A 25,410-nucleotide genomic window follows, 5' to 3' on the forward strand; every position below is an offset into this window, starting at 1 on the left:
ACCGTGTAATCCACCTGTGACTCATCTTCCACCCCTGCTCTCGCTGAAACAAACATAAATAAACATCAGTAGTTGTGGCTCTATCTTTCTGCTGTTTCTCTGCATTTCTCTGCATTATAAATAATCATGTAAAACTGAATGATTTGCACATTTCTCCACACCTCTGTTCACTTTGGCATAACCTGAAATAACCATAAAAAGGGACAGACATTAAAAAGTCCTGAAAAAGAAGTAAACATATCAGAAACATGTGATGCAGAATAAGTCTTCAGTTTGAAATGGCAGTAAAACAGTCAAAGTTTAGTCTGTAACATTTTGTAAAGTTTGTTTACACGCCCCCAGCCAACACCAAAAACAAGCTGGAACTATAAGTTAATCTTTGTCTCACACTGACTTAAAGTGTGATGGCATGAGAGCAGACGTGAGTTAAATAAAGTGTCACTCGCTGAAGCTCCTTCAGTACAAATGAAAGTCTGTCTCCTGATGTTCTGAGTCTGATTGTGGTTCCTGATGTGCTCTGTGTTACAGTGATACAGGGTCAGAATGGCTGGAGAGTGACTTACAGTCCTACTGAGATCTGTGCTGTAAAAGGATCAACAGTGGAAATACACTGCAGCTACACATACCCATCCAGAATATATGGCCGTCACGCTACAGTTGACAAAACATTCTGGTTTGCCAACATGTATCCATATGATCCTGTAGATCTGAAAACAGACCGACGGTATTCAGGTCGTGTGCAGTTTGACTGTGATAAGATTAGGAACTACTGCACTCTGAGAATCACAGACCTGAGAGAGAGCGACTCAGCTGTGTACAAGTTCAGGTTCACAACAAACCAACCCAATGCTTATACTGGTTCACCTGGAGTCACTTTGTCTGTCACAGGTAACATTTTCATTCATATGTTAAAGCTATCGTGCGTAACTTCTACAGGTCCATAAATGTCCGTTTCACCCAAGCCAGTACTAGAGGAGATGACACAATGCTGATTAAGCCGATCGGCTCCTCTAACATCTCGCGGTAGTTTTCAACATATATCATTTTTAGTATGCGTGTAGACTGGCGACATTCCCGCGCTGGCACACAGGAAATGCTTCCTCACAACAAGAAGGGAGGAGGAGGAAGAGTGGAGAGTGTCATAGCAAGAGGTAGAGTGCAGGTAGAAAGAGAAAGCAACATGGCAGAGAAGCGGCCGAGACACGGTTCAGAAGTGGATCCTACCACAAAGGCGAGTGTTACTCTGTGTACATGGAAGTGCCGCCGGCTTATTAGTTGTAAAAACGCATTATCCGCTGGGAGGCGACAGAAGTTACACACTATAGCTTTAATTATTTACAAATGTTCAACATCTAGAAAAGAATAATATAGATGTGTTTATTTGCATGTGTGTGTGTGTTGACAGTTTTGTCTAAAATAACATTCCTGTTCCCTCTTCACAAATCCAGGTCTCCAGGTGAGCAGATCAGATAATTGGCTTTACTGTCAAAGCAGTTGTGTACCTGATCTCCCTTCCTTCATCTGGTACAAAAACGGACAGAAAATTCAGACAGAAGCATCTTATTATTATTATTTAGGCAACTATAATCAAGAAGACAGCTATTATTGTGCTGTAAAGGGATACGAGGAGTTCCCCTCTCCTCCAACATGTGAGTTTACTCCACATATATCTATGAACATAACACCATCTAGTGGAGCTGTGTTATTCATGTTTCCTTAATATGGAGATCCCACTTGTGACTCCTCAATGACTGCACTTTAAAAATGATGAGAAGATGATTTTATCTTTCAGGTGCCGATGGTCAAACCTGCAACAGAGTGACGTACACTGACAGAAACATCTGTGCCTCCAAAGGCTCATCAGTGGACATTTCTTGCACTTACAGCAGTTACAAGAATCATGTTGAATCCAAATTCTGGTTCAGTCCTGAACGTAAAGATCAGTGGCAGAATCCCTCACAGCCTGAGGACCTTAGTAAAGACTCCCAGTTTGCAGGTCGTGTTCAGGTCATTGACACAGAGAGAGGACGCTCCACCCTGAGAATCACTGACCTGAGAGAGAGCGACTCAGCTGAGTATCACTTCAAATTCACAACACCAAGCTTTGAATGGAGGAGTAGTTTACCTGGTACAACTCTGACTGTCACAGGTAAACACAGACTGATGTAAATACACCAACACGGTACATTTAAAAACACTCAACATGTGGATAAGGATCAATGTGTTTGTGTAATTACTGTTGCATAAATAAACAGATACAAATGCTCTCTACCTCTTATAGGAATTAATACTGTTGTGTTGATGTGTATGATATGTACATCCATCATCTGTTTTTTAGACACAGTGATAATATTGTTTCTTGTTCTCATATCCAGCTCTCCAGGTGCAGGTGACCAGAATAAGAGCTGGGCAGTCTGTTACTGAGGCAGAGCTGAAGTGTCACAGCAGCTGCAGTCCAGCTGGTCGTCTTTCCTACGTCTGGTTCAAGAATAAAGTGAAAATTACTGGAGTGGAGACGTCTTCTTATAAAGCCTGGTTATATCTTAGTGACAACGTCTCCTGTGCTTCAAGAGCACTCGAGGAGTTCCCCTCTCCTTCAGTGTGTAAGTTTAATCCACTGTGTCAGGACAAACCTCAATGGAGTCTTTTAAATCTTAGATACAGCAGTATTATTTAGAGAAACAAAAAGTTAAATGACTACTAGCAGAAGCAATATTCAGATACATGCTGTTATGTAACATTTTTAAATTCATAATTTTTGTGATGCAGTGATATAAGAAATATAATATGTCATTTCTGTCCAAGACACTGTAGTTTCGTATTTTTTGTTAGTTTTTATTTTTAATTTCAGTTTTCAATTTGATTTAGTTTAAGGAAGTGATCAACCAATAACAATAATGAAACAAACATTAACTTCTGCTAACAACTAGATCTTGACTGAGAGGACTGTCAGGACTGACTCAGCAAACAGAACCTGTATATAAAGAGAAGAATATGTAAAAATAGTCATTTGTCTGTGATAATGTCTTCTGTCATCTTTTGAAGTTATTCATGTTCATTTCTCCTCCAGATGCTCCAAAGCTTCCCTCTGTGTCAGTGAGTCCCTCTGCTGAGATAGTGGAGGGCAGTTCAGTGACTCTGACCTGTAGCAGTGATGCTAACCCAGCAGCTAAATACACCTGGTACAAGTGGTATGTTAACCTTCACCCTCCCAGTGAAGAACCACAGCTCGTCTTCAGCTCCATCCAGTCCTCTGACTCTGGACAGTATTACTGCACAGCAGAGAACGAGCTGGGGAGGAGGAGGTCTAATGACTTCACCATGGATGTGAAATGTGAGTGAAAAAGCTTATTTGAATATAACATACAGCTTAAATCTGTCCAGTGTTTGCTGATGATACCTACTCTCTTCAGCTCTACATTAATTTTCACTTTCATTATCATATAGCTTGAGCTTGATGTAGGTGCAGAAATTTGCAGTTGCCTCTCTGTCAGCTCTGCTGCGTTTGTGCAAAGTTTAGGCTCTTAGTGGTGCTTTTTGTGGCTGGCTTTGGATGGTTGTGTCGTGTGGCTGCGAGTCACTCATCGGGATGAGGACATCAGCTTACCAGTCTGTAAACTGTCCTGCTGCTGACTTCTGCCAGTTACTGTAGCTAAGTCAAAGTTCAGTAAACATCTAGTAAGAGGAATGGGCCCCAGCTGCTCGCCACTGTACAGGCGTTGGAAAAGCAATCTGGACGACCTCCGTGCCATATTATTTTCCAACAGGAGTTCATGAACTGTAAGGTTCCTTATTTCACTGAAACTTGGCTGAATCCTGGACAGCGCCATTCAACCAGGAGGCTCTTTTTCAATATGCTGATCTGACAAAGTAGAGGACTCTGGTGAGAGAAGGAGAGTAGGTGTGTGCTTTACAGTGAATAAGGACTGGTGTGTCAGCGGGAATGTGAGGTGCTGTCCTGTTCCTGCTGTGGATCACTGCTCGGGAGAAGCAACCATACAGCCATCTTGGAGCCATTTGGAAACATGGACAATAACAAAGCAGCAGCTAACAATGTAAAAAGACCTTTAAAAGGGACTAAATTAAAGTGCACAAGTTAAAGGAGCTGATGGGATCACATTTCACTGGAGTTGTATCTCCATGTGACAAATAAATGATTGATTGATGGATTAGTTCCACATTCACAGTCTGCTGTCATTAACTGAGCAGCTCCAGAAGATTTTAGGTGTTTTATGCAGTTTTGGGACTCAACAGTCACACATCCATTTGTCAGAGCACCTTCAAAGTCTAAAATACCGTATGTTCTTTTGTGGTAACACACCTTTAACCTTGAAAAACCTCTGTTGAAATCTCTCCTCCAGATGCTCCAAGAGTTCCCTCTGTGTCAGTGAATCCCTCTGGTAAAATCATGGAGGGCAGTTCAGTGACTCTGACCTGCAGCAGTGATGCTAACCCAGCAGCTAAAAAGACCTGGTACATGGAAAACCAAAAAGTGCTTCAAGAATCAGACGGTGTATATCAGTTCATGTCCATCAGCTCTGAAGACAGAGGGAAGTACTACTGCACATCTGAGAATCAACATGGACGGATTAACTCTTCATCCATTTTTATAGATGTCCAGTGTAAGTAAAAAGCATGAATACTTATTATGTTTTACAATGAGTCAAATGATGGATTCAAAAAATGTTGTTGTGAAACTTGGCACAAGCTTGAACCCGAGCGCAACTTCGCAGTCGGCAGTAACACAATCCTGGCACAGTGCTGCAACATGGAAGAGGTTCATTACATTATGAGTAGGAGGAAGACTGAATCAACAACAAGCCTGAGTAAAATCCAAACACGAGTACTTCTTATTGTCTTCTTCACTGTAGCTAGAGGCCACTAAGTTTCTTCACAGATACAGGACGTAAGTTTCATGTACAGGTCTGTTAGAGGTCACTGTAGCCTGACAGCTAGCTTTGTAGAGGGGACAACAGCCTGTCTCAGGACTTCTAAAGTAGGTGGATAACACAGTAACCACCTTCTGGCTTTGGCAGTCCATACTTAAAAACTGGTGTGTAAACAAAGATTGATAAGTTGTCTCTCATTTCTCCTCCAGATGCTCCAAAGCTTCCCTCTGTGTCAGTGAGTCCCTCTGCTGAGATAGTGGAGGGCAGTTCAGTGACTCTGACCTGTAGCAGTGATGCTAACCCAGCAGCTAACTACACCTGGTACAAGAAGACCATAAACCCCAGATGTCTCAGTGAAGGATCACAGCTCGTCTTCAGCTCCATCCAGTCCTCTGACTCTGGACAGTATTACTGCACAGCAGAGAACGAGCTGGGGAGGAGGACGTCTAATGACTTCACCATGGATGTGAAATGTGAGTGAAAAAGCTTATTTGAATATAACATACAGCTTAAATCTGTCCAGTGTTTGCTGATGATACCTACTCTCTTCAGCTCTACATTTTCACTTTCATTATCATATAGCTTGAGCTTGATGTAGGCGCAGAAATTTGCAGTTGCCTCTCTGTCAGCTCTGCTGCGTTTGTGCAAAGTTTAGGCTCTTATGTCTACTTTGCAAGTGTTACGCCAGGGCCACACTGCCAACGAAGTGTTGCGAAGTGCAGCGCACCGAAATTCTTGCGTGAGCCCGTTCATATCAGACGTGCATTTCTCCATGCCGGTCGACAAGCGCTTCTGCTCCCAACTGTTGTCTCCGTCACATTTGGGGCTGTTTTTCCATCATGGGTATCTCTCTCTGTTTGCATGTTTGTACCCCCGCCCACTCTGTCTGTCTCTCTGTCTGTCTTTGTTGTGTGTTTGTGTGTGTGTGTGTGTGTGTGTGTGTGTGTGTGTGTGTGTTCATCTCTCGCGCTCTGTATCACTGACTAATATGTATATAAACACGCACATATATACACCGCATTTGTCAAACCGGGTGTTTTATTTTGAAATTTGTTTTATTCTGAAAATTGACCGGATGCTGTTGTTGTTCCTTTGTTTGACTTCCTGCCCAGCTTGACGTATTCACTCACGGCTCGCGCAGAAAATAGACCAGGCGCCGAAATGTTCACTGCATGGCCGGCCGCGGAGCTGCCGCGGTGCGGATGACACAATCGGTTAACATGGGCGACAGTGCTTTGAGGGTATTTGTAGCGCTTCCGCAGACAGTGTGGCCCTGGCGTTAGTGGTGCTTTTTGTGGCCGGCTTTGGATGGTGGTGTCGTGTGGCTGCGAGTCACTCATCGGGATGAGAAAAGCTACTCATCAGTCTGTAAACTGTCCTGCTGCTGACTTCTGCCAGTTACTGTAGCTCAGTCAAAGTTCAGTAAACATCTAGGAAAAAGTAAGAGGAATGGGCCCCAGCTGCTCGCCACTGTACAGGCGTTGGAAAAGCAATCTGGACGACCTCCGTGCCATATTATTTTCCAACAAGATTTCATGAACTGTAAGGTTCCTTATTTCACTGAAACTTGGCTGAATCCTGGACAGCGCCATTCAACCAGGAGGCTCTTTTTCAATATGCTGATCTGACAAAGTAGAGGACTCTGGTGAGAGAAGGAGAGTAGGTGTGTGCTTTACAGTGAATAAGGACTGGTGTGTCAGCGGGAATGTGAGGTGCTGTCCTGTTCCTGCTGTGGATCACTGCTCGGGAGAAGCAACCATACAGCCATCTTGGAACCATTTGGAAACATGGACAATAACAAAGCAGCAGCTAACAATGTAAAAAGACCTTTAAAAGGGACTAAATTAAAGTGCACAAGTTAAAGGAGCTGATGGGATCACATTTCACTGGAGTTGTATCTCGTATAACTCCATGTGACAAATAAATGATCGATTGATGGATTAGTTCCACATTCACAGTCTGCTGTCATTAACTGAGCAGCTCCAGAAGATTTTAATTGTCAGAGCACCTTCAAAGTCTAAAATACCATATGTTCTTTTGTGGTAACACACCTTTAACCTTGAAAAACCTCTGTTGAAATCTCTCCTCCAGATGCTCCAAGAGTTCCCTCTGTGTCAGTGAATCCCTCTGGTAAAATCATGGAGGGCAGTTCAGTGACTCTGACCTGCAGCAGTGATGCTAACCCAGCAGCTAAAAAGACCTGGTACATGGAAAACCAAAAAGTGCTTCAAGGATCAGACGGTGTATATCAGTTCATGTCCATCAGCTCTGAAGACAGAGGGAAGTACTACTGCACATCTGAGAATCAACATGGACGGATTAACTCTTCATCCATTTTTATAGATGTCCAGTGTAAGTAAAAAGCATGAATACTTATGTAGCCCGTCTACCCTCAATATATGTAGATGGAGCCCTGAGTTCTTTACTTCACTTAACTTTAGTGGGTTAACTCTGACTAACTCAGTAGTATTTATCCTGGGTCCTTTAACAACCTTAGAGCTACTGGATATAACCAGATATTAGTGACCTCTTTATATGAAAATAGTTAAGTGTAATGACCCTTTATCAAATATTCACAGGCACAACAGTTAAATATATGCAAGATATTAGGACCTCAAACCTCTTAAAGTTAGAAAACACCCTCAGAAATCAATTTCCCAATTAAAAGTATGATTTTACTTGAATAATAAGGTATAATAAATATCACAACTTAAAGTTAGTGTGCTCTTTTGTTTTTCACATGTCCACAGCTTATATCAGTTTTCTTTCAAACCATACAATATATTGTCCCTTTTTATAGGTTTTAGTGTCCAAACAAAGTTTCAACAGTAATCAAACACTGTGCACACACCAATTATCACTATACTAAGCCGACAAAATAATAATATTTAACAAAATAAAATCGTTGCAGGCCTGTATCGCTGCTTGTGTTCGTTGAGACCAAAAACTCAGCGGTCAGTTCACTTTCAGTGGAGCAGAAAATAAATTAGCTGTAGGTACCTTTTTCCAGGAGCTATGTGGTCATCCAGAGAAGCTAACAATTCACAGCCGTCTGTCCAGGAAGCAGGAAACAGCGGGAGGACACACTCACGGAGTTTGGGTGGATATCCAACGTTGCCAGAGGAACTCTGAGCCTCCTCGACGGCTCAGAGCGCTATCTGGTGAATGTCCGTCGTCTCCTGGTTGGAAACTGTCCACGAAGCTAGGGTGTCGGGCTGGGTTAGCTCAGTTAGCTTAGCCTGCCGTCTCTCCACCTTACACACACATGCTCACTTGGCTAAGGAGCGACGTAACAGGTCACACTGGCTACGGTTACATGATGGCTTCTCATTCGGAATGAAATAAATCTGAATGAAATCATTCGGAATTAAAGTGTTTCCAGGTAGTTTACATGGGAAATATTCATTCTGAATGAGGGTTTACATGGGAGATCAGTTCAATCGCCTTTATTCAGGTCTGCGCAAGGTTTGGGGCAGGGAAGGTTTCTGATTGGATAGGGGGCGGGGCGGATGTTACATGTTTACGTTTACCGGAAGAAAACACTGTAGTCCTCGCTCCGGATAACAAGATGCTTGACGACGCCGTTATTAGTGCCTTTTTCGGGCGTGTTTTGCTTATATATTCTTAAAGCAGCAGTGCGACAACAACCTTGTTCTGCTAATGCTTCATCTGTTGAGCAGGAGAAGGGAGGTAGAAGACCGTGCTGTGGCGAATGGAAACCTGTGAGTGCAACGAGTCCGACTGCTCTATCTCAGCCCGTTGCTATGCGCGCTATATACGTCATCGCGCCAGAACGGCAAGGAAACGAGCATGCGCAGAAAGACCGGAATGAACTTAAAGAGGAATGAGTGTATACATGCACACAAAATTCTTTCATTCGGAATGACAATCGGAATAAACCACCCCCTTTAATCGGATTTAATTTTCAATTGGAATGACCATTTTTCAATCGGAATGACCGTTTACATGACCACTTTTAATCGGAATGGCCGTTCATTACGATTAAAAGTGGAATTAAACTGTCCATGTAAACGTACTGACTGTTGCAAAACGTCGGGCAGATGTTCTCAGTAACTCTCAATATAATGTCCTTTTACAGATTATCCTGTTGAAAATCTAAGACACCTACTATACAAACTGTTTTCTTCACAACTTCAGACGTCCACTCACAAATTTACCGCATTCGCCCCTTAACTTCCCGTCCCCTCCCTCTCACCTTTCTCTCACCCGGATGCACCCCATAGCCAACCTTTCAAAATAAAAAACAACTCATGTGAAAAGAAAGCATTTCTTTAGAAAGGGTACCATAGAAATAAACAGCTTTTTATCAAATTAAATGAAATAAAACACATATAGCAATTTAAATATTTTAAGCATTTTTACCATTTTTAACACCTGAACTTGAGATTTTACCAAACAATGAAATATATGTATTTCATCCTTTTTAACCTTTTATCAAATCCTATTTATTCATGTATTTATCACCAACTATTTACCATATTTATGCACATTTTTACCCGGGCTACGCTTATTATGTTTTACAATGAGTCAAATGATGGATTCAAAAAATGTCGTTGTGAAACTGAGCACAAGCTTGAACCCGAGCGCAACTTCACAGTCAGCAGTAACACAATCCTGGCACAGTGCTGCAACATGGAAGAGGTTCATTACATTATGAGTAGGAGGAAGACTGAATCAGCAACAAGCCTGAGTAAAATCCAAACACCAGTACTTCTTATTGTCTTCTTTGTTGAATTTAGGTCTCAGGGAAATGTCTGTCTGTGTCAGATGCCTTATTATGTTAGATACTTTAGCTATTCAAGCAGGTGTGCTCCATCAGTCACGTCTGATAAGCTTCACCACAAGTACAAATACTGTGACACTGAAATTATATACAAGCAGAAGAATGGAAAACTACCTAAGTAATAGGAATATACAGTAATCCCCTGATGGAAGTAAGGTTTGAACAGCTTCCATTTAGGATTCATCCTGACGGTGGCCACTGTGCAGTATCTTAAATGGTTTCACTGTAGCTAGAGGCCACTAAGTTTCTTCACGGATACAGGACGTAAGTTTCATGTACAGGTCTGTTAGAGGTCACTGTAGCCTGACAGCTAGCTTTGTAGAGGGGACAACAGCCTGTCTCAGGACTTCTAAAGTAGGTGGATAACACAGTAACCACCTTCTGGCTTTGGCAGTCCATACTTAAAAACTGGTGTGTAAACAAAGATTGATAAGTTGTCTCTCATTTCTCCTCCAGATGCTCCAAAGCTTCCCTCTGTGTCAGTGAGTCCCTCTGCTGAGATAGTGGAGGGCAGTTCAGTGACTCTGACCTGTAGCAGTGATGCTAACCCAGCAGCTAAATACACCTGGTACAAGGAGGATGAAGACTCACCAAAAGCATCAGGACAGATCTTCACCATCACTGACATCAGAGCTGAACACAGTGGGAATTATTACTGTGAAGCCCAGAACACAAGAGGACGTTGTAACTCCACCTTTAATCCAATTAGTGTGTCAAGTAAGTCATACTGATGTGTCTGTCCATAGCCCAGTCACTTACACTTCATCTTAACCTTCCAGTTAAACAAGCCAATCACAGTACAAGCCTTCTTTAGTTAAACCACGGAATTTATTTCTGCAATCTTCAACTACCGAGCAGAGAGTTCAGGATTGGGAAATGCACCTGTGGGACAATAGACCAATACAGACCCTCAATTTGAGTATGAAAGGAACCAGTTGCGTCTTAGCTGTCTGCAGAAGTTTAAAGTGAAAATATTTCCAAGCTTTAAGGCTTCCTGCAAGTCCTGCAACTCTCTCTCGTCCCCTAGTCAAGGTTAGCTCTTCTTTCCTTCCAACAGCAGCTTGGGAAAGGGCTTGCCTGTCATGCGACGGTTTGTCAGAATCTCAGTCTCTCTCTCTCTGTGGCCTCCTGAACTCCATTTCCCTAACCTCTCCATAAATCCATGGAAGGTGTCAGCTCTGCTCAGTGTCGAAGAATAAAGATTTGATCATTTGAATACAAAGTCAATGTAATCTTTGCCTGAGGTGCAACATTTCTCACAGTAAGACACACAATTGTCCAAGCATTACAGACCACCAATATTGTTTTTGGCATGTGGGGTGTTGCACTGCTTTAAACACCTGATTGTTGTGCTCACGATGAGATCATTTTCACCTTCAGGGATGCAAAAGCAATGCTACAGTTTCCATGAGTCACTATTTAGAATACTTCTGTCTGAGGATCTATGATTTAATGTGTAATTATCAGTTGCTAATGGACCAAAACAACCTGTAATTCCATAACTAATTGCTCTGTTTGATTGCTGTTTCACAGGATCAATGAAATCAGTAGCAGCTGGATCCATCACAGCTATTTTTCTGGCTATCATATTCGTCTTAGCCTTTCTATTCATCAGGTGAGCAACTAAGTTTTCCTGTGATTATATTCAGTAAATCTGGTCACTTGTATTGTAAATTCGTTTGATGATTAATTTGCTTGTTCATTTATTTTTTTATCCAGAAGAAAGAGGTCCTGGAAACAAACCCCCGAGCCCAGACAGAGACCAGACGACAACGCACAGGTGAGGAAGAAGAGTTCAGGTATCACTCAGAGTCCACTGTCACTGGGAAACTCATGTGAATAGTGCTTCATGTCCCCTTCTGGATACTTTCTTCACCTAAACTAAACCTTTTACCTTGGGTTGGAGGAGAGTTGGTCGTCCGCTAATCATGGGATTGGCAGTTCGATCCCCATCCACAAGACACTGAATCAAACTGGTCCCAGTGGGCATGCCAGCTCCTTGAATGGTAGCTCTGTTACCATTGTGTGTCAAAATATGTTAATGAGAGGCCAATTTTATTTTTATTTATTTATTCATTTGACCTTTATTGACTACCAGAGCTGACACACAGAAGGGTGCAGAGGTCGGCCAGAAGTTTGACAAATAATGCTTTATAGATAAAAACATACCAGTGCTGTTGTCTGTGAGTGGTCAATGATGACCAACCCACCAAATCATAAAGAATGCAGTGATGAGTAAGTGACTTTGCATTTGTGATAAAACATAGAGATACATGGTACACTGAATCAAGGCTGCATAAAATGGAGGAGGTTTCATGAATATACAATATGTCACCGTAATCAATCACAGAAAGAAAAGTAGCTTCCACAAGTTTTAACCTAGCACTGAAAGTAAAACAAGACTTATTACCTCCGCCAAGGAAGTTATGTTTTCACCGCCGTTTGTCTGCTTGTCTGTTTGTCTGCAAAATAACTCACAAAGTTCTAAACAGAGTTTGATGAAATTTTCAGGAAAGGTTGATAATGGGACAAGGAACAGATGATAAAATTTTGGTGGTGATTGGTTGAAGCGAAGTGGATAAAATAATAAAATGGCGGGAAATCCGAGCTGCTTGGCGGCGGTCTGCGCTCTCTGAGTGGTCTAGTTTCTAAAATAAAAGCCAATCTTTACTGCTTCCTCCGGTGTTGTGTCAGATCCTGGTTCCCCTTCGGGCTGTATCTCCTCCTGTTTTCCACGAAGGTTTGCCCCGTTTGAAAGGTGAAGGAGGCCCGTATGTGGAAAGACGTCGCCTCCGAGATGTAGAATGTGTATTATAGAAGAGAAACAAACATTTCAGGGCCGCTGACATGTATCATCAGAACAGACATGTCCTGTGATTTTCAGCCTCCTTTCATATTTAATAGAGGGGGGGACAATACCTGACAGTAATATTCTCAGCTGTCAGGATGTGCCTGCTGTAAAGGGTAAATATAATCATAGAAGGCTGAAAATCACAGGACATGTCTGTTCTCATTATACAAGTCAGCAGTGTAAAGCTCAAGCATGTGGGGGCCTCCTTTCATATTTAATAGAGGGGGGGCCGTATCTATAAGTACAGCTGTCAAGATGCCCCCCGCAACAGGCCTTTGCCACCTTGGTCTTGAAAAAACCCAGGAAAAACCCAGAGAGATAGTGTTAATAGACATTTTTTTTTCATATTTAATATTTTTATTTATTCTTTTATTTCATTTTTAAGGTTTGGATATCTGTGAACACTTATTTGAACAGAATATAGATTGTGATATTGTTGTAAATGATGTTGTTAAGAATAATGTTGGGGATGTGCACTCTTGTTGAAATAAATGTACATTGTGAAGCAACCCTTATTGCACTGAAGTGGAAATATTTTCGAAAAATACACTGAATTACAAGGCTTTAGAGAACAGTGCGCTACTGTAGACTTAACATGTCAGGTTCTTATAGGTTGTGATCTAAACTGGGCCAGTCTGAGCCATGAAACTTCAGGGCTGAAAATGAGTCCCACTCCGGCCCTGCTAACAGGAGTAGCAATATGTACATTAAATGAAAGCTTCGTCATCTATTTATATACCCAGGTACTTGTATGAAGTGTATGATGCTACAATCATCACTCAACTGTGCATGAGCTTTTGAGAAGACTATAAACTTTGTTCTCAAAACATTAAAATCAATTTTAAACTCAGCAGAGTGCTTTGTAATGACTGAAATGCATCCTGAAGCTGCATTATAATGCAATGCGTCTGTTAAGACAGAAAAACACAATATAAGTCGATCCTGTTTATTTCCATTTGATGAACCCATAGCCGTATGTCTTTGTTAAACTCTTTTTCCCCTTTGCTCAGTCTTAAATTATTAATTATTAATTAATTATTATTAATTATTAAGTGCTGAATATTTTGGGTGATGTGTCTTTGGTCCTTTAATGTACCTCTTCATCTACACATCCATGTTTGGGTTTTGTAAAGAAAAGGGGAGTCAGGTAATCCTTGAACTTTATTGCCCTCTGCTGGTGATTAGTAGGAATTACAATGACAAAACAGAAGTGATCTCAAACATGTGGTTCACCATTTGGCTTTGAAAATGAGCCCTGAATCCACAAGAGAGAACATGAAATAAAGGTTGAAACCAGGAATTTGGAGATGTGAAATAACCCACTCTCCTTTAACCCTGTAATATTACTACGCAATCATTTTGTGTTTATACAGGGCAATACAAATCATACTTACACATTTACCTGTGTATCTAAGGACTCAAGAACTCTTGTCTTTGTGCTGTTTACCCTACAGGCAAACATGGGTGCAGTGTATGACATTCCTCCAGCTCCAAGACAGACAACACCATCAGAGCAGCAGGACGACCTCTGCTATGCCAGTGTGAGCTTCTCTAAAAACCAGGAAGATCCTCTCTACTCCAACGTCAGGCTAAACCAACCCAACAGACACAGGGAGGAAGAAGAGGACGAGGATGATGTGGAGTACTCTGTTGTTAACTTTAAGAGTGCCGGTGCTGCCACAGAGTGAGTCCATGAGAGTTTTCTTTGCCACATAAACATAATTCCCATCATTTTATTGCAGTTGAATCCTTCTGTTATTTTTAAAACCTGTTCTGATTAACATTGGGAGTTTTCTGAGCTCTTAAAATAATTCTCAAAGTCTTTTCTTCATTCACAGATCAATACAAGAAGAGCCTGCGGAGGATTCATCTGTATTGTACAGCACAGTCCTCAAAAAACCAAGAGTATGAATACAACACGAGTCTGTGGTCTTTTAAACAATGTTTAAGCAGGTTAAACAAAAAGTTTTAAATAATAGGTTTGAGACAATAAACTGTATTAACTGTTGTTATGACATCCAGCCTTGGTCATTTCTCTTGAGTATCCTAAGACAGAATTAGATTGAAGATGTTATGAAGGAGCATCATTTTACAGCCAGTGCTGCTAGAACATCTTTTCACGTACATGTCTCTGTATACAGTATATCTTTACCACAATCTGTCACTGATCTCCTGTTTTGTTTTTTACAGTTCATCAGTTGTTATTGTCAAACACTGTGAATATTCCTCTGCTCATTTTACTTCTGCTGTAACACCATCAAGTTAGTGTTTTAATTTCTCAATACACAACTTAGATGGTTTTTATTTACGGTGGTTCTGTGTGTATTCTAAGCCTGTGACTTATTATATTGATTGTACTGATTTTTTTTTGTTTAAATAACCTGATATTTTATTGAATAAAAGTATTCGGTTAATACATCGTTCCAACTGTCAACATGTTAATGTGAGGTGTTCAGTGTTCAAACTATGGTGGAACCAGGGGGGAACAAGCTCTCCTTAAAGAGACCTAAGCTCCCCTGAAACAATAAAAGTTTGTGGGCATCTCAAAAGTGACAGACATCAATAAGTACTGATCTTAATGCATCCCAGTGCATCTGCTTGGGAAACCATGAATACGTGCAACAAACTGGTGTTTGTATGGCAGGTTTATGAGCTTCACAGGCATCTGCACCAGCCTGGTACAGTCACCTAACCTGTACATCCAAAAATAAACTCTCTAGGATTGTGACAATGGCAAGTAAAATAGTTTGCAAGCCACAAAAGCTGCTGGCTGAACTCTTTGCAGAGAGGACGAGGAAGAAAGCAAGGAGCATCTTGGCAGAGAGCTTCCTTCTACTCTTTAGCCAGTTTGAGCTCTTGACCTCCAGGAGGTGCTGTAGAGTCCCTCTGGAGGGGCACCAGCAGACCTGAGAGTGCAGGAGTGTGCCGGTGGAGGAGCTCAGGAGCTCTCCAGGTTGTGGAGAGCTTTGTAAATAATGATGAGGAGTTTGAAGTGGATATGCTGGGGGATGGGGAGCCAGTGGAGGTTTTGAAGGACGGGGGTGATGTGGATACAGGCGCTGCAGTGTCCATGTCATTGGTCCGACAGCCCATTGTTCCGACATCCCGTTGTTCCCATATGTGACTATACTAGGCTATAGGGTGAATTCAGGTAATGTGGGACAGTTTTTGGTAGATGCTCCGGTAGACTTATATAAAAACTATTTACTTGCTCCAATGATGTTTCATTAAATCATTTTAGGCCTTATTAACATTTTATGTTTGAATTCAGTGGGAATACAATCTTTTTTTAGAAGCTACACACCTTCAAACATAACATGACACCCTCTTTCGTTCGAGCAGCATGTTCAGGTAATGTGGGACAGTTTGTTTGGTGAAGTGGGACAGTCATTCTTAGATTTAAAAAACAGGCCTCTTTGCAGTGAATACAAATCATTTCAATTAACAGTTAACAATTAAAGTTAGGGTACTTTTCAAAGACAAACCAACAGCTGCTGGTCACCTTCTACCGCTCCACCATTGAGAGTGTGCTGCTGACGCAGTGCATCTCCCTGTGGTATTGTGGATGTTCGGCTGCAAACAAAAAGGTCCTGCAGTGGGTGATAAAGACTGAACTAACATTGATTTTTAATAACTGCATGATGTATTTTTGTATGAAATTATTTATTAATTAAGAATTATTTATTAATTAAGAACAGATAATAGGAAATAACAGGAAACAGAAGAGAACAGAAAAACAGTAACGTCTTGCTAAAAATATCCAGTTTTATCACCACAAAATCAGGAATGTCTTGCTTAAAATATCCAATTTGATCACCACAAAATCGTCAATGTCTTGCTAAAAAATGCTATCGCCACAAAATCATGAACATCTTGCTAAAAATAAACAGTTTTATTGGCACAAAATTATGAACATCTTGCTAGAAATAACCAGTTTTATCAACCCTGACCAACCCTGTTGCCCTAACTCTCCTGGTGCCATTATCTGCAATAGATAGTATGCATTGTTTAACTCTATGTATGACACCCATTTTAATTAGTTTGAAAATCTTAAAGTCAGATAATGCAGGCTCTGTTCAGAAACAAACACACCTGAGGTTCGCCTCTCCCCCCTCCTCTGTTCCCGCTCCCAGCACTGCCTGTGTGTGTGTGTGTGTGTGTGTGTGTGTGTGTGTGCGTGTGTGTGTGTGTGTGTGTGTGAGAGTCTTGCTAGGCATAAATTTATGAAACAGAAGATTAAAACACTATTTCTGAATATTTTCAAAGTGGTAACGTTGTGAAAACACTGATAAACACCCACAACTGTGACAGATTATGTTTAAATGTGCTCTGTATTTATGTCGCGACAAAGCATTGACTGCTTGCTGGCTAACACGAGATAGCTATCAATGTTACCTATAGCTAGCTAAATGAAATGATGGAGTAGGCCTAGTTGTAGTTCTACAAAGGTTAAAACTTAGGAGGGTTAGGGTTAGGGCCAGTTTTATAGCATAAATAAAGCATAACACGCTGTCCCACTTTACCTGAACAATGCCGTCCCACATTATCTAACATGTTCAGCTAATGTGGGACAGTGACATAAATCATGTTTTCATAAAAACAGAGGATTATTTTACACTTTTTTCTCCTGTTTCTCAACCAGTGTTTAACCTACTTCATTATGAAACAGAAGTATAGGTTCTTACCTAATTTAAATTTCATTAAAAGCCTTAACATTGAAAAATTGAACCCAACCCAAACCATTGTTTAGTGGCAAGAAGTGTTGTAGCAACAATTCAAGATCAGTTTTGATCATTGTGTATTGATTTTGACCATATTAAATCATCACAATGCATAAACGTCCCACATTACCTGATGTCCCACATTACCTGAATTCACCCTACTGTATTTGTATACCATAGAGGATCAGCAAACGCAACTAAAGTAGGTTACTGGTCGAGATACAAGTGTCATAGTGTAGTGGAGATCTCTAGATGTAGGGCTAGTTCTCTTAGCTATCACTGTGTCCACACCGCGTGTGACGGCCAGATCACTACTTGCGGCCACTGTCTTCAGAGTAGGCAATGAAGAGGCAGGTGATTCCGTTCTGGTGGATTTATTTTCCAACTTGCAGGCAGTGAGGTCAGGTGGTTTTCTACAGCAAGAAATAATACCGAAAGAATAAAGAATAAAGCTATTAATATGTTATAAACAAATAAAGAAATACTGAAATAAATGTCTCCATTTGCTGCTAATTTCCACTGTCATATGCATTAAACACACTTCACCTGAATAAAGCACATTAACCCACCTATAACAACATCACATGGTAATATTTACATAACACTCATTGTAAACATCACTAACGATCAGGATCGATAACAATAACATGACACGTGAAGTGACGTACACTCGACCGGAGGGAGGTGAGCTAACTGCTACAACTAGCTTAAGCAGGCGAACACATGTGGCGAGTGCTAAGTTACTGTTACGGTTACAATACAAACAGTCTGTGGCTCCCGCAATATAAACATCCATATACACACAGATCCTCGCACAGACCACATGCCGTGATGTTAATCAGCTGTTCGACCATAAACTCGCTCTCACTCTGCCGACTCACCGGAGCACACACTTCTCTCTCTAACTGAAAATACTGTCAGTTACGCTTTCTGCCCAGCAGGGGGGGGGACGCTCCCACATGAGCAGGACAACACCACACAAGAACACCATACAGGAACGTCACATATTAACATAATAACGATAACTTTGGGGCCTTTTCTACACATAGAGAGGAGAGAACGAAACACCATAACCTCCTGTTATTAACTCTGGGGTCGGGGTTGTGTGGGGAGCTCTCCGCGGTGCTGAACAGCTCCCGGTGGGCGTATTTCTTCCTTGATGTTGCGCCGCGACCGGCTCTGGGTCAGCTGGGAAAGGCTTGAGGCGAAGCAGGCTCACGGCTTATGTGTTTGCCACTTTCTTTTCCATTTTAACCCACACCATGATCTTTTCCTGACCCTAACCAAGTGGTTTTTGTGCCTAAACCTAACCAGACCTTAACCACAGGGCATCATGATGATTTCGGAACAACGGGACTTCGGAACAATGGGTTTAATATGGTCGGAACAATGGGATGTCGGACCAATGGGTTGTCGGACCAATGGGCAGACCCCCATGGGGGAAGGAGAGCACAGTGCAACTGTTGATTGAGAGGAGGACGTTATGGGTGGATTTGATTAGAGATTTGGGAATGATGATGATGACTTCTGATTTGTCACAGTCAAGTTTGACAACGTTGGTTTGCAGCCAGGATTTTATTTCAGTGATGCAGTTGGTGAGGGTGGAGTGAGGAGCAGGAGTGATGGCTTCGGTGGAGATGTGGAGTTGAATGTTGTTGGCAAAGCAGTGACACCGAAGTCCATGACGGCGGATTATTTGACCAAGGGTGACAATGTACAGGATGAAGAGGAGGGGGCCTAGAATTGAACCTTGGGGAACACCTTGGCAGAGGGGAGCAGTGGGGGATTTGCAATTGTTTATGCTGATGAACTGAAATCTGTCCGAAAGGCAGGATTTGAGCCAGGAGAGTGCAGTGCCGGTGATGTTGAGAGCGGTTTTTAAGTGAAAAGAAACAGTGTAAAAAAATGAGTCAACTGTTTTGCAGCTTATCTTTGCTCATCAAAGTGATGTACAGCAGCATTTTTGAATTTTTTAAACCCTCAGTGTGACTAGCAGTATATTAAGTTATAACAAAACTGACTGCAGAAAGTCACAGAGAGTATGGGACAGTTTCAGGTTCAGGGGGAAGTCAGCGAGGCAGCCACCCTGGATAAATGAACTGTTACACCCAACAGTGGAAATGCACGGCGTGAGCTTAGATTGAGACTAAACAACAGAGCACAGGTGAGAAGAAGAATTAAGGAAAGTGTCCCAATGTCATACCTCGTACTAACTTTATACACAGTGTACCCCAAAATACTTTTCATAGTGTGCTTTGTTTTGACCTCTGCTAGTGCACTAGCTGTAGGGATGTCACGTCTGTTAGTTGGTCGGTCAGTAATGGCTCTCTCACTATCATTTCAGTTGGGGGTTTACAAACTTTTGTCTGCTCATGCATATTCATGATGTAAAGAGGAAGAAAGCCTGTTTTTTAACAGCTTGATATCTATTTAACACAACTTTTCCAACCACAGAAGGCACACACTGTCTTCACAGACCACATCCTCATTTTTAGAATAGAGAAATGTTTATTCTAACTGACTGACACACAGTGTTTATCATGTATGTGAACTGATGTTACACACAGAGACGTGAGGAGCAGCCATGAGTTTAGCAGCAGCAGCGAGTGGATTTATTGTCTTCCTTCTCTCTGCACAAGGTACTGTACATCTACATTTACATTGTAAGGCAGTTAGCACACTTCAGAAATACACAGGAGGGCGTTTTGTAGTTTATAAAAAGATTTGATGTTACGCAATTTGGTGCGATCCCATAAACACTGGACATTCACTTCTCTTTCTTTTAATAAGTTCTTACAGGACGACCAACACAGAGCTGTTTGTAACATCAGCAACATCTCTGCACACTGAAACATATAAACCTTATAAACTCAGGTATTGTGTACCGTCCAAGACAGTAGAGCTGTGTGCAGATGGAAGTGATGACTGTGCAATAACGAAGACAAAATGCTCAAATGAATGTATTAAATAAAACTGACCCCTCTGTGGAACTTACTGCATCGTGTTGCTGTCCTTCGAGCTTAACGTTTGTTTGCAGTGGAGCAAACTTAGAGGCTGTTCGCTCTCCCGTAGCATCATTAATACAGGAAATACAACAAGAGATGATATCATGTCTTTCATGTTGAAGAAAAGCACTTACCAGGAATTGCAAGGCGGATACAGAAAACTAATGGCTATCTTTATATTAACAATGGGTGAAATGTCTTCATGGTGTGAAAGGAGGTGCTTGTAGTAATGAAGTCACAGTAAATGATCACCTGACTCTGCAGCTCCCCTCAGCTATACAGTGTTTTAGCTTTATTCAGCTGATTGTTTTAGTTTGCCCAAAACAGTTTTAGTTCACTCTCACTGCATTCATCAGCTTTCAGTTGAAAAGCCCTTAAAATTGACTTTATACTGCCTGCCCAGCACCAAAACAAAGTCAGTCTTAGAGGCCACTTGTTATTGTTTGACGACAATAAAGCCTCTGGGCACAGCTAACTTGATTCAAACCCCGGGGTGGGGGTGTTTCCATGCTCTCCCCATGTCAGCGTGGTTTTCTCTGGGTACTCCAGCTGTCCAGATGTCCAGAGACACAGCTAAGATGCCCAAACCTTCACTTTAGCTCTGCGGGCCTGCCATTATCCACCAAGCCCACTCCAGTGGCGTAAATGATTTTTCCACCTGCATTCTGGAAAGAAGGCAATGAGCACCAATCAGAGGCAGAGTAGGGCGGGTCTTAGCAAAGCGACTACAAAAGCTGCCCAGGTAAAAGTGCACAACTAGCAAACTATTGGCACACAGGACAAAAACTAAAGAAAAAAATTACAATAGGCCCGTTTCCACTGAAGATGGTTCTGGTACTATTTGGGGGGCAGGAACTACTACAGGAACGTCCTCTCGCTCGGCCCTCTCAACTGCCGTGTCTCCACTGAGAGCGGAGTAGGTGAAAGGTTCCTGTAAAGTTACCGGGCTCTGGATGTAACGTTATTGTTGCGCGACCATTTTGACCCGGGCGACGTAGGGATGCCGTTAGCCGTTAGCAGCGTCTGTAATAACTCAGTAACTCAATAAACGGTCCGTGAAAATTTTTTTTTTTTTTCTAGCGGATGTCTTAAGGCCCAAACATACTCGGGCGGAACGTACGTGGAACGGACTCCGCGAGGAATGTCCGCAGTCATTCGGGCTTTCATAGTCGAGCACACTTCCGCTTTGTAGTTTCCTGTAAAAATGTCCGTGAAAAATCCCCGCGATGTGAAAAATACATGCTGAACAGTCACTGGTGCGCCGAGTGGAGTCTGCGCGGTCGTAAAATCCTCCATTTTATGTAGCCTTGATTCAATGTACCATGTATCTCTCTGGAAGCCTTAAAGGCCCGAAAATACTCGGGCGGAACGTACGTGGAACGGTCTCCGCGGAGGTCCGCGCTGACTCAAAGCGGATGTCCGCAAGCCCTGCGTGAGCAAAGCTCAAATTTTACGACTGCGCGGACTCTGCTCCGCGCACCAGTGACTGCTCCGCATGTATTTTTCACATCGCGGGGATTTTTCACAGACATTTCTACAGGAAACTACAACGCAGAAGTGCGCTCGACTATGAAAGCCCGAATGACTGCGGACATTCCTCGCGGAGTCCGTTCCGCGTACATTCCGCCCGAGTATGTTCGGGCCTTTAGTTCCAACATGATTGAGCTAACTGGAGTAGTTTCATGTCGTATCCGACAACGGGAGGCTTTTAACAGATGACGTCCTGATGTTAGCTTTGCTGCTGCTGTTAGCAGTCCCTGTCAGCTGCAGCCACTTATGCTTTCTAGACATCGTGATTTCCCAAAACTAAATAAATACCACACATAGCAACACAAAACTGCTTTGCTAGCTCAATCATGTTGTAACTAAGGTATCTGCTGGAAAAAATATTTTTTTCACGGACCGTTTATTGAGTTACTGAGTTATTACAGACACTGCTAACGGCTAACAGCTAACAGCTAATAGCTAACAGCTAACCGTTAGCCCAGCTAATCTACGATAACCATGTTATTAATTAAAAAATGTGCACACAGAAATAGTAATGTTTGTTCAATCATTGTGTTTATAGACTTTACAAACACCAGAATAGTCTAAACGGTGATATAGTGACGTGAAAAATGTGATACAGCTAAACTCTGCTGGTTTTCTAGTTATGAATGAGCTAACTCTCGTCAGCTGAGTTTTAAAAATGCTGGCTGTTTTGTCGCTTTCTGTTAACGTCACATCCAGCCTTGAGTGTATCCAATCAACACCAAGTAAAACCCAAGCCCCAGCCAGGAGTTTCTCAGGGCCATTCTGAGTACCTACTCAGACCTACCAAGGCAGGGACTTGTTTAGCCCTTGTAAAAGTTCCGGAACTCTGTCCTTCGGGGGTGGTTCCTGCGGTGGAGACACGCACCAACGGCCCCGGCCCCGTAAAATTACCCCGAAGTCCCTGCGGTGGAAACGGGCCAAATTCACAACAACAGTACATACACACTCACACACAAAAATGAAATAAAATAAAATAAAATAAAATAAAATAAAATAAAATTAAATTAAATTGAATAAAATTAAATAAAATTAAATAAAATGACATAAAATAAAATTAAATAGGATAAAATTAAATAAAATAGAATAAATATAGAATAGAATAGAACTTTAATTGCCACGCAACCAGAGTCGGTGGTATTTGCTTTCGGTACATATATACAGGACACTGCTTCATAGTCACAACATCAACAAGTGCATACAGACATACATGAATAAAGTGCAGACAGACATCCAAAGAGCATATTGCGGAAAACAATAGCCCTGTAGCCAAAACCCCCACAAGGTAACACACCTGAAACCAAAAACCCACATAACAAAAAACACAACAACAGCACAACACAGTCAACAACTACAACAAGTCCATATGCATGCTAACGGAGGGAGTTGAGTGTTTGTATTGCTGTGGGGAAAAAGCTGTTTTTAAAGCGGGTGGATTTTGTGTCAAGTGACCTGAGAGGCCTACCAGAAGGGAGGGTCTGGAAAAGGTGGTTTGCTGGATGAGAGGGGTCTGAGATGATTTCATTTGCCTGTGTAGAAACACACTGATGGAATATGGATTCAACTGAGGGGAGGGCAGAACTGGTGATCTTAGAGGCCTTGGACACGATGCGTTGTAATTTCATCTTTGAGTGACTGCCCGTGTTACCATACCAGACTGTGATGGAGGAGGTGATGACACTTTGGATGATGGCTGTGTAGAAGTGGACCAGGAGATGTTTTATTGACTGAACTTTTGTAGTTGTCTGAGGAAGTATAGTCTCTGATGTCCTTTGTTGATTATGAGATCAGTGTTTGTGTGCCATTTTAGGTTATTGCAGATATGAGTGCCTGAGAACTTGGAGGAGTCCCTTGAGGTTATTGGCTGGGAGTGGATATGGACCGGGGATTTGGGATTTTGTTTGTGTCTGAAGTCAATGATGATTTCCATGTTCTTTGCTGTGTTGAGCAGCAGGTTGTTCTCTGCACACCATTTGACTGTGCTGTCCACGGTTTGACGGTGGGGTGATTCATTGTTGCTTGAGATGAGGCCAGTTATTGTTGTGTCGTTCGTGTATTTAAAGACCTTGACTGAACTGGAGTGAGATGTGAGGTTGTTGGTGTACAGACCGAAGAGCTATGGTGAAAGTACACAACCTTGAGGGGCCCCCATGTTGATAACCAGGGGGCTGGATATTTTATTGCCGATTTTGACTCTCTCTTCTCCGCTCAGTAAAAAGCGTAGGATCCATTGGCACATGGCAGGGTGAATGTTCATTACTAGTTTATTGTGAAGTATGAGTGGGTGAATGGTATTAAAGGCTGAGCTGGATTCGATGAACAGAATGCGTGTATATGTATTGTGTGATTCCAGATGGTGGAGAGTATAATGATGTGCTAGGCTGATGGCATCTTCAGCTGACCGGTTAGTGCTGTATGCAAACTGGAGAGGGTCCTTGATGGGTGCGGTGTGGGATTTTAGATAGGCCAAAACCAGGTGCTGAAATACTTTCATGGCTACTGAAGTGAGTGCAACAGGTCTGAAGTCATTCAGACAGCTCGCCTTAGAGGACTTGGGCACAGGGCTGATGATGGATGATTTGAAGCTGTGGTAACAATGGTAATGAAAGGGGTTATTTGTGGCCACTGCAGGCTATGTAAGATTGCTGAAACCAATTCTAGTGCAACAACAACAGGAACTTTAACCCTCAGTGGTTTCCTCTCATAAACACTGATCAGGCTGCATGTACTGCTGCCTGGAACTGAACCTTGAAAAGACAATTTTGCCTGTTGTGGAAGAAGCTAACAATGAGATGAGGGAAGTGCTTCAGTAAATACTGTTTCTCAGATTCAGATTTATTTGTTTGAGAAGAGGAAATTTAAATCATATCCATGAAATAAAAGTTTACTATATTTTGATTCTGATTAATCTGAACTGTGAATTTACCAGTCGAACATATCTGATACAGATATACAGCTATAATTTACATTTCCTCCTTTAAAACAGACGTGTGCATCAGCCAAGGTTAATCTGAGCAGCTTTTTTTAAATAAACATCAGTAGTTGTGTCTCTATCTCTCTGTGGAAGAAGTTGTGATCTACATGTCACACTATTTGCCCACACCTCAGTGTTCTGCATGTCTCTACAGTTTCCATTCACACTCTGCTGCAGCCTGACCACACAAAGAAAAGCAACCGAGCAAGGCAGATTCTTTTTTTATGTACCACACTCATCTACCAGTTTATCTTCAGCTATCTGTTCTGTAAACGCTGTGTTCAAGTTCACAAGTTCAGTGAATTTCAGTTCCTTCACTGTACTGTGTGTATGATGTCCTGCCTCAGTGCACTTAGAGATTAACTGCAGAGATCATGTCTTCATCTTTGACTGTGTTTCTCTGCATTATAAATAATCATGTAAAACTGAATGATTTGCACATTTCTCCACACCTCTGTTCACTTTGGCATAACCTGAAATAACCATGAAAAGGGACAGACATTAAAAGTCCTGAAAAAGAAGTAAACATATCAGAAACATGTGATGCAGAATAAGTCTTCAGTTTGAAATGGCAGTAAAACAGTCAAAGTTTAGTCTGTAACATTTTGTAAAGTTTGTTTACACGCCCCCAGCCAA

General features: G+C 41.9%; 1 protein-coding gene across 1 annotated transcript in view; it reads left to right on the forward strand.

The window, feature by feature from the left end:
* The window catches only part of LOC125886328 (sialoadhesin-like), a 182,051-nt gene that overhangs the window by 66,725 nt on the left and 89,916 nt on the right, over window positions 1-25,410 (forward strand). Inside the window, exons 8-10 of the mRNA XM_049572442.1 lie at window positions 3,071-3,334; window positions 4,362-4,622; window positions 5,099-5,362. Coding sequence (XP_049428399.1) covers window positions 3,071-3,334; window positions 4,362-4,622; window positions 5,099-5,362 — 789 coding nt within the window. The remainder of the gene's footprint in view (window positions 1-3,070; window positions 3,335-4,361; window positions 4,623-5,098; window positions 5,363-25,410) is intronic.

Source organism: Epinephelus fuscoguttatus, linkage group LG3 (assembly GCF_011397635.1).
Source record: "Epinephelus fuscoguttatus linkage group LG3, E.fuscoguttatus.final_Chr_v1".
NCBI classification, from domain to species: Eukaryota; Metazoa; Chordata; class Actinopteri; order Perciformes; family Serranidae; genus Epinephelus; species Epinephelus fuscoguttatus.